This window comes from Haliotis rubra, unplaced genomic scaffold (genome assembly GCF_003918875.1).
Source record: "Haliotis rubra isolate DU_JTF1 unplaced genomic scaffold, ASM391887v1 Scf97, whole genome shotgun sequence".
Taxonomy (NCBI): Eukaryota; Metazoa; Mollusca; class Gastropoda; order Lepetellida; family Haliotidae; genus Haliotis; species Haliotis rubra.
In genome coordinates this window covers 1,959,642-1,974,115 of record NW_025767712.1, presented here as the reverse complement: position 1 = coordinate 1,974,115, position 14,474 = coordinate 1,959,642, and the positions used below count along the sequence as shown (strand labels likewise).

The window sequence follows — 14,474 nt, the reverse complement described above, 5'->3', positions numbered from 1 at the left end:
AATAATGACACGCATAGCTATTTCTCTGTCACAACATTCTTCAGAACTTGAATTTTGTCCGCCCGGATTCGGAAAGTGTTCGCTTGTATTCGGGAATGCAGAATGACACCTCTTGGTCATGAATTAATTTACATACACGTTAACCTTACATTTCTGCATTTTGGTTCGTTTGGTTTTTGGGTTTGTTTGTTTTGGTGTTTTTTTTTGTTTTGGGGGTTTGTGTGTTTTTGGTTGTTTTGTGTGTGTTTTGGGTTTTTTTATTTGTTTTGTTTTGTTGTTGTCTTGTTTTTGTTTGTTTTGTTGTTAATTTTTTCGGTGGGGGTGGGGTGGCAGAACGAGTTTTTAAAAAGGCCTTCCAAACACTTCGTGCTATCCCGGTAAAAGCGGAATGGAGAAGAGTCCTGTCAACCTCCAAGGATTCCATATTATTTATTCAAAGATAATGTTTTATAAACAACAGGCAAGGAATGCATGGGTATTGCAGAGAATTTTCATATGCGATGCGAAAGCATATATTGCGATATGTATTGCAAGTGAAAAGCTATTATTTTATTATAGGTCTGGTATCTTCATACGATTGGGGTTTTTTTTCTCACAACCGGGAGTTCTCACAAATGGGAGGACACCATCTTCACAGTAAAGTTTTATTGCAATAGCTAGACGAACAGTGACAAACTGAAAAGTCGATTCAAGCTATGTCAAAGGACAAATAAATGAACGGGACAGAAGGCATTACATTATATTAAAAAGTTACCAGAAATGAATGCTTTATATTTTTCAGATTTTTTGTCATGTTTCAGTGGGAAAGAGTTTGTCAGCCTGTCAAAGTAAGCTGGGGTCCGTCTCTCATATCCCCATGTTTTAGTAGACCGGTAACCTGTCCATCGCCTGCTAGCGACTGTAAGGCGAGGAGCGCCTGCGCTAAAATAATCTGAAATAGTTAGACAAAACAGTCTAATAAAACGTAGTGTAAATTTAGTGGCCTCTCTGCCCTACTCTACGAGGCCAGTCGTGCGCATCAAAGTCATCACTAGCTGTGCCGGAGAATGTTGGCGCAAACTGACGACGCGCATATGGAGACTGTAACCAGCTTACGCGTGGCGTAGCTTGAGTAGCGCAACTGAGAAATAATACCTCTCTGCTTTGGTCATTGAATGTAATAAGATCTATTAATCATATCATCCCCATGTACCTATGTTCTCTGTTGACAATTTAAATTTTACCAACCTCAATTCATATGCTAAGTGTGGTACGAAACAGAGCATTATGATTAGCTTTACATGTTGACGTTTGACAACAAATATGGAAGGTGTGTTATGGAAGTGGACAAATTATTTATCGGGTAAGAAACGAGACATGTTCCCTTATTATAAAACCTTTCGCTTTTTTCTGAAGCGATGACATCTCTATCGCAAACAACCAGTTTTCTCTTTCTCTTTCTTCAACGAGACGGGGTCATATTTTGCTAAATATCCCCGTGTGACTGTCAAATCCTGATTTCGGATTTTACTTTTTACGCCGGTTTTGTGTGATAGTCTTCAATATGAATTTAGGTTTATTTTAGTATGTCGCTCAAATGTAGCTATTTGCATATTCCATATGCACTTAAACTGATAAAGGGTCCCTGAGAAACTTGAAAAGAATATGAAATGCTATCCACGTGCGACAGGGAAATTTTGTGCATCTTCCAATTTCATGTGATCTGAGGCAAGGATTGATGGTAGTAGCTTTCCTTTAGTAATGGCTAAATCCCCACATGGGTACAATGTGTGAAGCCCATTTCTGGTGTCCCCCGCCGTGATGTTGCTGGAATATTGCTAAAAGCGGCGTAAAACCAAACTCAGTCAGTCAGTAGTAATGGCTATGTTACTGAATTTCTATTTACCAAGCATCCAAGCATCATTTGCTTGTTGTCGAAACACAGTACTGGCTGACTGATAACTTACTCAACAAAACTGGTTGCCAAGCTATAAAATACTGTCATTACTTTATAGGGACAAGCAGACAAGTGTCATGATGTGATGAGGTTGTTATGCAACTTCTATTCTCACTTCAGAGATTATGTTTAATAAGATTCAACAATGAGTGCAGATTCATTTCTCATATATCGTTTCACTAATTATTGAACTATCAGGCAGTCTGTGAATATGACTTCAGTAGTGAGTGAGTTTAGTTTTATGCTGCACGCTGCAATATTCCAGCTATATGCCGGCCGTCTGTAAGTCATCGAGTCTGGACCAGATGATCCAGTCATCAACAACATCAGCATCGATCTACACAATTGGGATATGATGACATGTGTCAACCAAGTCAGCGAGCCTGACCACCTGATCCTGTTAGTTGCCCTTCCAAAACGCATGGGTTACTAAAGATGAATTCTAAACCGGAGACTTCAGTAGTGAAAGTTTATCATAAGAAGAGCTTGTAACACAGTGGTATAGGTATAGGTGGCTTTGATTCAAAGATGCTGAGTGTTAAAAAGGAACATTGTTTATGTGTAGACAATTTCTTTATTGCAATAGATGCAACAATTTGGTGCAGATGCTAACACCGTTATCAAGCATGCGATAACCGGGTTAGCATCTACACCAAAACATTGTATCTATTCATTCCTCTTCATCATACCAGCTTCTAAATGCCATTGAAATATGTTATGCAGAGAGTTGTTCTGTATTATCTAAAGAAAATACATAGTAAGTGTGATTCAATTTGTATGTGATAACTTTCTTGATGTACAAACAAAAAGTTGCAAAAAAAGTCTGTTGGTGATAATATTTGGAAATATGTAGGATATATCTCAGTGAAAAAAGGGGTCAACCATTTAATTTTAGACCTGCATATTTTCTTGTCTTGGTTCAAACTTTGTATGGATTCACAAAGTTTACCAATGTTTATTCCAACAGAAACGCCTAAAATTCATTCAGTTGCCTCATGTCTTTCTTGAAAAACAGGAATTTCTTTCCCTACTGTCTGTTTTGAAAAGAAAGACGTTATTGCAATAATATGAGACTCATCATTCCGCCTTGTTTGAAAAGACATAGGTGCACACCGTCTTGATTAGGGTCATATTATCATGGTTATTTGACATCCTTGAAATATTATGGTTTTGTTTAGTTTTCTTCTTTTTTTCTGTCTTTTTGTTGCAACCACTGTTATCTAGAAATATTGCATGGTGAAATGTATGTTATCTCAGTCCTGTTGTATAAGAATAATGCATAAACATGTAAAATACTAAAACTTACAATGATATCAAGGAACCCTAAAATGCCTGAAATTTTGCTATCTAAAGGTGCAATTATAATATGAGGAAGTAATAAGGGTGCTGTTGGAAAAACTAGCTGGCAGTTTGCAAATATCTATCACTGCAGTCAGTATTCAGTTAACGTGTTAAAGACATATTTCATATATGATGGGTCCCAGCTGTAAACTTGGTTACTGTGGCAACATGAACATGATGAATGCATAGTGAGTAAATTAATAGCTCACATCAATGATATTTCAGCCATATTGTGACTGATACATTGTATACATAGTATAGTGTCACCAAGTACTATGTTGATATTATTGTTACCCAGGAAACAAGTGGTATCATGGTAATTTGGAAATCATAAAATTATTATGAGAATACAGTGTGTGTGTGTGTGTGTGTGTGTGTTGCTAAACAGCTGATGAGCTTTATATTCATAGTGATACTGGTTATATGTTTATTGCACATAACAATGATAATGGTATATGTGCAGTGAATGTAGAATAGGTTATCACAAATGGATTTATCAGTTACTAAGGAAAATAGAAGGTTATCAGTTTCTGTTGATAACGCTGAAAATGCTGACATCAGTATCCTGGATGCTGCTATTTGTAATAGGACTCAATCCCTGAGTCAGTCACAGTTAATATGGTTTGATAAGTTCACAGAATATCAAATGATGTAAACAACAGAAAAAGGTGACTTATATTACATTGTTAACAGGACTTTAAAAGAGGAAGACTCTTTTATGCTTAGCTTTACATTTTTGATGCAATGTGATGATATCTCATTTTAAGAAAATATTCATTTTACGCAAACATGCACATTTTGAACAAAATGATTACTTTTTTCTTATTATCCTGCCAAGGGGACATTGTTTGGTATTTTGATAAATCCTTGGTTTTCAAAGCTTATTGTGATATTTACTAATGTGAAATCAAATCTAACTAAAACACAGAGTTACCATGGCATTTGAGGTTACTGAACAATGGATCAGATATATTAGGGAAAATCTATTCATAAGGACAACCTATAAGAATCAATACATATGCAGATAAGGAAAATCACTTCTTTGTACTTTCTATCATTTTAGTAAGGAATTTGTTGCAATTTATTTACTTTTCTCACCTCTGCAACATACAACAAATCTTTTTAAAGATCATTTATTTGTTCATGTTGCTCATGGAAGACAAAACAGATATCCTTGCAACAAACATGATTAATACCAGTTAACGTTTTTGTTGTCAGATCATGTTGATGCTGGGTTTGCAGAAAAAGATTGGAGCATCATTGCAATAACACAAAATATTTATGTATCAGTCCTGGAAATTAAGATGTCATAGACCATGCCCCACAGTTTTACTGCTATGGTATATTTATATGAAAACCCCCACAATCCTTAATTATCTAATTTTATTACATTAGCATTATGTTTTAATCTCAGTGTAGCTGGATGGGATATTGCTCCACTGTTCACAGTGTAGCTGGATGGAATATTGTCGAAAGTGTATTTATATGAAAACCCCATAATGGAATATTGCTGAGTGTGGAGCTAGCTGGATGGAATATTGTTGAAGGTGTAGCTGGATGGAATGGGAATATTGTTGCTGAGTGTAGCTGGATGGATGGATATTGTCGAGTGTAGCTGGATGGAATATTGCTGAGTGTAGCTGGATGGAATATTGTCGAGTGAGTGTAGCTGGATGGAATATTGCTGAGTGTAGCTGGATGGAATATTGGCGAGTGTAGCTGGATGGAATATTGTCGAGTGTAGCTGGATGGAATATTGTTGAGTGTAGCTGGATGGAATATTGTTGAGTGTAGCTGGATGGAATATTGCACTCAGTAATATTCCATCCAGCTACATGACAGCGATCTGTAATGTGTTGAGTCTGGACCAGACAATCTAGTGATTAACATCACGAGCATGCTTCTATGCAATTTGGATACAGTGATATGGATCAACCAAGTCAGCAAGCCAATTCCATTAGTCACCACTTGCGACAAGCATGGATTGCTAAAGACCAATTCTAATCCAGACCCTTCACATGTGTCATTGCGTTAGCATTAGGTTAGCATTAAAATGCCCAGTGGTTGTGCTGAAGCGGTGTCCTGACTGCTACTATATTTTTCAGGTTGGCAGCCTCGTTGGTTTGTCCTGGACAATGGTGTTCTTTCCTACTACAAATCACAAGAGGATGTCAACAATGGCTGTAAAGGTTCGATCAAGATGACTGTATGTGACATAGTTGGTGAGTTGACTTTAGCATGTTCAATAACTAAGTCTTTGTTTGAATTTATTCCCAAGTTAACAAATACCATAAGTATTTGAAGTTAAAGTTTGCATATTGGCTACTGAAGGCATGGTTGGAAACCTTTGGCATGGAGCTAATTACAAGTAGCTAATATTTTTCTGTTGTTACCATTCATGATTGTTTTGTCGAAACATGTACCAGCCCTAAGAATAGACACCAACTTTCTATCTCTCATCACTTCATTCTTGACCGTAGTCTTGTTACTAGGATTGGAATAAATGCTTTCAGTCCATCCAACTGATGCTGCCCGACTTGACTTAATCATTCATGGAGAACAACACTATTATGTAAAGGCCGCTACAACCAAAGAGAGACAGGAATGGCTTGTTGCTCTTGGCAGTGCCAAGGCCATGCTCAACAACAGTGGACGAAGGTAACTGTAATCGAGCTGCAGATTCAGGTAACTGTCATTTTATGCATCAGGTGTAACATCTGTATAAGAGCTGCACATGATTCAGGTAACTGTAATGTCATGCATCAGGTGTAACATCTGTATAAGAGCTGCAGATGGTTCAGGTAACTATCATGTTATGCATCAGTTGTAACATCTGTATAAGAGCTGCAGATTCAGGTAACTGTCATGTTATGCATCAGGTGTAACATCTGTACAAGAGCTGCACATGATTCAGGTAACTGTCATGTTATGCATCAGGTGTAACATCTGTATAAGAGCTGCACATGATTCAGGTAACTGTAATGTCATGCATCAGGTGTAACATCTGTATAAGAGCTGCACATGATTCAGGTAACTGTAATGTTATGCATCAGGTGTAACATCTGTATAAGAGCTGCAGATGGTTCAGGTAACTATCATGTTATGCATCAGGTGTAACATCTGTACAAGAGCTGCACATGATTCAGGTAACTGTAATGTCATGCATCAGGTGTAACATCTGTATAAGAGCTGCACATGATTCAGGTAACTGTCATGTTATGCATCAGGTGTAACATCTGTATAAGAGCTGCACATGATTCAGGTAACTGTCATGTTATGCATCAGGTGTAACATCTGTATAAGAGCTGCACATGATTCAGGTAACTGTCATGTTATGCATCAGGTGTAACTATTGTATACAGCCATGAGGCACCCTTACTGAACCTCAGCTGCAGAACCAGATACGTTAGAAGCAGTCTAGAAATTAGAAGTTTAATAATAATGATGTGTGGGAAAAGATGTACCTGTTACAGGATGTGCAAGTATTAGGCAGGTGTGGTACCAAGGTGACAGTTGCCAAACTATCAGCAATATCAGTGGCAGGTTGATTTATCAAGAGTTGACATAAATACTACTGATGTAACAATACTCTGTGGGGGAATACGTATTCAATTAGTAAGGATACATAATACATGATTATTTAACTGTGTCAGTGCAAAACGACTTATCTCATCATAACAGGGACTGAATTGAATAGAAGCCTATACATACATGTAAAAGGGTATGTCAGATGAGATATGTTTCTTGAAAAAGCTTGACAATATCTGAAACATGGTCTGGATTTCATTACAGTCTTTAAAGTTGTAAAGTCAGCATGTTCATGTTCCAGTTGATGAAGTATCCCCTGGCAGTCTTCGCTCCAAGAAGTCGGAACTGCGTCTCTATTGTGACCTTCTCATGCAGCAGGTCCACTCTGTCAAACAAGCCGTAAAGACTGACCAGGCGGACACACAGGTAAGCTATCTCCATGACTCCTGTCTAATGAAAATTCTATCATGGGTGATGGACAGATAATTGTTTCAAATATATTTTTTTTCTTTATTTCAAGAAACTAGACGAAGCTACTTCGCTACTGACGGCCACCTGTGACACGTTTATCCAGACACTAGAAGACTGCATGCAACTCGCTAAGCATGTCTCTAGCCCTGGGCCGACAGAGCTTGGTCCTTCTCCATCCTCACCCACACGCACAAACAGAAAGGTATAGACATCCTCATGATGATATTATTTGTCACAGTGTTAGTTTTTATCACTTTACTCCTTTGGCTATTCAGCTGTAATCAGGATCTTTGCTATTATCATGATTATCTTGAATTAATTTGGGAATTGTTGTCCAAATGATCTAAGGTACAGCTATTCTTCATTCAAGGTTGATTCCCTTAGTTGAAGGCAGGGTCACCTGTGACGGATAATGGCATCATTGTGCCATGACTAGGCTTGCAGATATCTTGTGTGAATTTAGCTCCCATACAGAGCTGACATGACTGAAAGCATAAATTTTTCCTTATCCTGACTCATGCTTATTGCTTGTCTCCCTTTCCTTCCAAATGCTAGTGGAACACTTGAATCCCCTTTTGAAGCTCCCTTCAAAAAAGCGGATGTAAAATCACTTACCAGGAGTCACCTCCCTTCCCGCCACCTGTCTCCCATGCTCTTCACTCTCTCCTGATTCGCCCGAGTGGGCGGTTGTGAGAGCACCTGGTACCCTATACAGCTTTATATCCTTTTAGTATTTAGGCATTTCTTCTAAATTAGCTGTATAAGGCTTTAGTTAACATTTACCTACAATATTCTACGGAATTAATTCTCAAATTTCTCCGTTTTTGTCACGTTTTTACGTGATTATTCACATTGTTTACAATTGATGAAATCTTGTTCTTGTTGTAGGTATCGTCTGTCTGCTGTTGATCCGCATAACCTATGTCCTAATTGCAAGCCTATATGTTTATCTGACACTCGTTGTCAGTTGTGTTTTCACCTGTCTGATATTGCATTTTACAAATATTCATATTATCTATCTAGACGTGCAAAGGACAGGTCCAGACGAGAATTACACGACATGTCTAAACCGCTGCTTTGCAGAGGACCGCAGTTGGTGTCTGAGCAGATGCACCATTCCAGTGGTCTACCGGGTCGCTCTCTACAGAGGAGGTTGCCGCCATAGACAACGCTGGCTCGAGGAAGAGGTCATCGACATCTGATACTTCCTCTTCGCAGTCTAAGAAGACTAGGGCATCATCTTCCAGAGGAAGAAGTCAGCTACAACTAGACTTCGTTGAAGTCTCCACATGGGGCAACGCAGAAAACGAGGTCCTTTTCAGCTGAGATCGTCCCTCTGAAGAAGTAGATGTCTACGATGAGCGCCCATCCTCATCCCTGAGATCACATCTAAGAAGAAGACGAAGACGCCTTCTACAGTGACCACGCAGAAGCAGGACAACCTTTCAACGCAGACGCTCGCACGGCGATCAACGCTCTTCGAAGAAGCCTCATCCGCTCTCAGATGCGCCGTCCAGTACAACAGACAACGACCTTCAACCCGGCTTTATGCAGCAATTTACCCAGCAGATGTTGGATCTGATGGAACAACGGTTCGCGACGCCGAGAGCTGCGACGAAGACGCCGCTTGCGCGTAATTTTAACCCGAAAGTGAAGATCAACTGAGTTGCACACCACGCCCGTTGGGGAACCAACGCCCTGCAGAGCGCACAGGAAGATTCCAGCTCGACTACAGCGCCCGCATCGTAATATCTGGCAGCCATACCAACGCGGAACCTGCCCGACTACGTTCGGGCGAAGGACTAGACGCTCGCCAAACCCCACGATCACCATCGACGCCAGATAATGGACGCTCGCCACGCAACCTGCACGCAAGCATGACTACAACGTCCCGACAAAGGTCTGGCAGTCCTACCAACGTAGAGCCTACACCAGTTACGCTCTCGCTTAACACTCAAGGACAAGACGCTCAGCCAAACCCACGCAGATTGTCATCAACCCTCAGATGCGATTATTAACTTTAACCCGCACGCAAGGGTTCGCTACCAAGGAGAAGAGAATCTACACCCGCTGGAAGGCACAGAGATTCGTCACAAGACTCCAACCCTCGACAGAGCTGTTCACCTCCAACGCAGGTTCGCCACAAAGCTCACCACGCAGGTCTCCATACAGATCACCACGCAGATCATCACATAGATCTTCATACAGATCGCCTTACAGATCTCCAGACACTAGGAGACATCAATCCTCAGAGCATGATACTGCTAAATCGGAAGATGACGGCGGAATTATTTTATTTTTTTCCAACTCTGAAATCAAGTCATGGATGGCCAACGGTTTGGAACTCGCATCATCCTCTAAGGAGGCCAATGAAGCACTCTCGTACTTGATGTTGAATGATGATATAGACACACTCACGATTCCACCTATCGACCCTGTCTCACAGTTAGACACAGTAACCAGACGAACCTTCTTCGGCCTAGCCAGGTCAAGAGCTATCAACGAGACCCTCATCTCGATCATGCAGATCTTCAGGCAGGTCTTCAGGCAGATCTTCAGGCGACTGATCTCCAGAAAGGATTCAGGGTCGTCAAAAAAGACATATCTACATCAGAAGAGGGTAGTGGGATTAACTGCACAAAAACTCTCCTCGACGCTGAGAACCTACACATTCATGAAGGTTAAAGATGTTTCTTAAGAATCCAGGAGGGACTCATGTCCATATACAGATCATTCACCTACGGGCAGATCTTCAGGCAGTCAAGTCGTCGCGGTTCAGAGCTAACGACTTGATAGATACTACCGAGAATTTCAGCGCAGCCTTGGTAAGGCTATGAAGTTCCACAGTCAACATATCCCCGACGTCCAAGCCAGGGATTTCCCACTACTTCACACAGAACCCTTCATGAAGGCTCCAGAGATTGATGTGAACTGCGACTCCCGTTGTAGATCTTACACTGAAGTTGCAAGTATCAACTCTACAAACACCTTTGTGTATTCAACACAAAGGGGGTATTTTACGACGCTTCATTGAGACCGATGAATACAGTCTACAAGTAACAGCGTTAAGCAAGTATGGAATTTCAGCTGATCATCTGTATAAGATGATGACTGCATTATCTTCAGGAATGAAGGAACAGTCACAGCAGCCAGGGAGTCAGTCTACCTACATCGGTATTACGCGGCGAAATCTTTCGCGCGTTTACCATTCAGCCCTCTATACACGTGGGTCACCGTGTGTAACTTCGAGGTTACGGACAAGGCCGAAAAGTGTTGATGAAGAAATCAACGACTGCACAAGATTCTACAAGGATCTTTTTTCCCGCAACACCGTGACGCCACATCGCTGGAATCTGAAAGGAATAAAATACTGCATTTTGATTGGTCCATGAGAGACAACGCCCTGCGCAGAAGTCGGACATCGCCACATGTCTGGAAGTTGTCTACAGATTGTAAACAACATTTCAACGTGGGAGGAGGACTTCATTTACAGTCCAGTTAGCAGGATACAGCGTGATTTGACTGTCTTACTGGATTTAGAGACCTTCCCTGTCAGCAGATTGAAGACTGTTTATCCGCTAATTGCAACAACATACGCTTTGACGAATTTTGCTCGCAGCAGCCAGTCTACTATATATAGACTTCACAACGATGGCAGTCCCAGATCCGGACGCGCTTTCGGCTTCCTTCCTTTACGGACATGGCAAGGGTTCCACTGTCTACTTACTTACAACATAGAACATGAGCAGATTCTGGGAAGATGTTTCATCTCACCACAGAATGACAAGGTCGCCTAAGAGGATCGCTGGGTCTAGATACAAGTTATGGTATCTCAAGTTCTACTCTCCCATTACCACTACGAGAATGGCAGAGCCTATTAGGTCTCCTCTCACGCCAGCTCAAGACATGACGCACAGAGGGAGACTACAACTGCGCCCACTACAGAGATTTGTGAACGCCACTTACACAGTCTGGATCCTTCAAATACCAGACAGGCTAAAACCATACCTACTATGGTGGACTCAGAAGTCGAATGTTTGCAGCGGAAATTACTTAATAGAGCCGGAGTGCAACGCCCACCTCTACGTAGATGCATCACTGCAAGGATGGGGAGCACACCTCGACAACGGCGGGCTGCCGGAAAATGGTCGAACAAGAAATGAATCTGCATATCAACATGCTCGAGATGAAAGCAGTAGTAAATGCCCTACTACATTGGTCCAACATACTAAGAAACGCCAAAATTGATGATCCATAATGGACAACTCAACAGTGGCGCTCTACATAAACAAACAAGGATCAACAAGATCTTGGAATCTTCTAGACCTCAGCTTTCAACTATTCAACATAATAGATAATCTCAACATTTATGTGAAAGCATGTCACATTCGAGCCAGGAATGTAATAGCAGATGCTTATCTCTCACTCACCACATCAACCATCCCCAACAGAATGGATGTTACATCCACAAGCATTCAGATGCATCATACAGACTATAGGATCTCCAATCGTAGACCTATTCGCCACAAGATTCAACAATCAACTGGCAACATTCGAAGTTCCCATGCATGGGCTTGCGACGCTCTAAGCATCCCATGGAAGGACTAAACGCCTCCTCCGCCAGCGCTAATACCACAGGTATTACAGAAAATCAGGCAGACAAACAATCTACAACTGATTTTGGTTGCCCTTACTGGCCAGCAAGAACGTGGCTTCCTGTTCTCTTACAAGAAATCGAAAACCAACAATACAACTTCCAGTTTGGTCGAACCTACTAATTCATCCTCACACCAAGCAAGTTCACAAGTATCCCAGATTATTCCACCTACACTTGTCGGAAAGATCATGAATTGCTTGTCGAAGAGGATACTCAGCCACACTAGCTTTAAGCAGTCTACACGTAACTTGTATGACGACAAGTGGCTAAGCTTTGAGAAATATGCATCGAGGAAAGGTTTCACTGCAGTGAAAGCAACACATCCTCAAGTGGCGGAATATCTTTGTCATCTCAGACAAATGAAGAAATTAAAAGGTTCGACATTATCTACATACCTAGCGGCTCTCAGCTCAGTTATCACTATGAAGACAGGCGTGAAACTGACGAAAGTGCCAGAGTTACTGGCCTTGCTACGCTCTTTTAAACTGGAAGACCAACAAAGGAAATTTAAAGCGCCGGGCTTGGGATCTCAACGCAGGTGTTACTTACATCTCACCAGTGATGTGTGCGAACCACTAGAAAGAACTTCTTACTTAATTTCTTACACAGGAAACGCTATTTCTGATCGCCTTTGGCAACCGCGGCACAGATGTCAGAAATACATGCTTGGACTTGAACGAATACGCTTTTGACACACGCCACAACATGGTTCATCTAGGATTGAGGTGGGATTTCATAGCTAAGAATCAACTGCCAGGTCAACCGGACGACAATTCCACATCCCAGCATTATCTACAATCCTTGGTCCACAGGATATACAAGATTTATCCTTATGTCCAGTCAGAGCTCTGAAAATATATCTACAAAAGTCTAAAACCAGGAGACGAAAATTCAAACGCCTTTTCATCCCCATATCGTCGGAGACACCTTCAGAGATCTCACGTACTACGATATCAGTTTGGATGAGAGCAATCACACTATGAGCCTACAAGGCAGCAGGACTTGAGCCTCCTCGAGCCTCCAATCCACATGAAGTTAGAGCACTGGCATCTACACTCGCTCTACATGGAAACTGCTCAATATCCACGATCATGGAAGGGTGGTTTTGGAAATCGGAGACAGTATTTGCTAACCACTACCTCAGAGACATTGCTACCAGGGACGTCTCCGGTATCCACCAGTTTGGGCCTCTGTTTGTAGCTCAACAGCTGATGGTCCCTCAAAGGCGCTGAGGTGTATCTCGCCCTTTTACCAAGATGTCATGCAAAGCTCAGTACTCCAAGGAATAGAGCTTATAGTCCATGTACACGCGTCTAGAACAGACTAGCATGAATATTGGACCCTGAACTTGTAAGGAATTACTTGTACATGGATAGGGTCACTACTCCACTTGATACGAACATCAAGAGTTGGAGTTATTTAAATCCACATGTACGGTTACAGAAGAGTTTGATATATTGTGGTCCCCCCAAATTACCAAATTATTTCGACATATGGATCAACAGCAGCAGTGCCATTTAAAGTTCCCATGGGGGTATATAGGATGTAAATTCATCACTAAGGAATCCAGAGGTGGCTTGACCCACCACCTATACCGTCAGATTCTACAAGCAATAAGCATGAGTCAGGATAAGGAAAAATGTGTAAGTTTCTGACTAAAATTGATATTTTATACTTATCCTGACTCACGAGGTAAGCCCGCCCAACCTCCCCACAAGGCACTCTGGATTTCCCAGTAAATCAGTGTGTCGGGCTATAAAATACGGAGAGAGTGAAGAGCATGGGAGACAGGTGGCGCCGTTTCCCGCCAAAACCTGGGAAGGGAGGTGACTCCTGGTAAGTGATTTTACGTCCGCTTTTTTGAAGGGAGCTTCAAAAGGGGATTCAAGTGTTCCACTAGCATTTGGAAGGAAAGGGAGACAAGCAATAAGCATGAGTCAGGATAAGTATAAAATATCAATTTTATTCAGAAAATTACATTTTGAGACAGGGTTAAACCATGCTCCCTCATTTATGCATTCCTGTCAGTCCCCCACATGGGTACAATGTGGCCCATTTCTGGTGTCCCCGCTTTGATATTGCTGGAATATTGCTAAAAGCGGCATAAAACTAAACTCACTCACTCACTCACAAAATGTTCCTTTTTAACGCTCAGCATCTTTGAAACAAAGCAACCACTGCCAATTACAAGATCTTCTTACAATACACTTTCACTACTGAAGTCTCTGAGTTAGAATTGGTCTTCAGCAACCCATGCTTGTTGTAAGAGGCAACTCACAGGATCAGGTGGTCAGGCTCGCTGAATTGGTTGACACATGTCATCGTATCCCAGTTGCATAGATCTATGCTCATGATGTTGATCACTGGATTGTCTGGTCCAGACACAATTATTTACAGGCTGCTACCATATAGCTGGAATATTGCTGACTACAGCTTTAAACAACAAAACAAACAAATTGTCAGTCCAGACGTGAAAATGGAGTATCAGTCAGCGACAATGGCTGTTAATGCTGGGTGTCAGTTGGGAAAACTCTCAGCTGT

The 14,474-nt window shown here is 41.4% G+C and overlaps 1 protein-coding gene across 1 annotated transcript in view; it reads left to right on the top strand.

The window, feature by feature from the left end:
• Window positions 1-1,083: 1,083 nt before the first annotated feature.
• LOC124265293 (pleckstrin homology domain-containing family A member 8-like) overlaps window positions 1,084-14,474 on the top strand; it is a 37,775-nt gene continuing 24,384 nt past the window's right edge. The window contains exons 1-5 of the mRNA XM_046700082.1: window positions 1,084-1,342; window positions 5,383-5,499; window positions 5,791-5,935; window positions 7,087-7,231; window positions 7,326-7,478. Of these exons, the coding sequence (XP_046556038.1) occupies window positions 1,303-1,342; window positions 5,383-5,499; window positions 5,791-5,935; window positions 7,087-7,231; window positions 7,326-7,478 (600 nt within the window). The 5' untranslated portion in view covers window positions 1,084-1,302. The remainder of the gene's footprint in view (window positions 1,343-5,382; window positions 5,500-5,790; window positions 5,936-7,086; window positions 7,232-7,325; window positions 7,479-14,474) is intronic.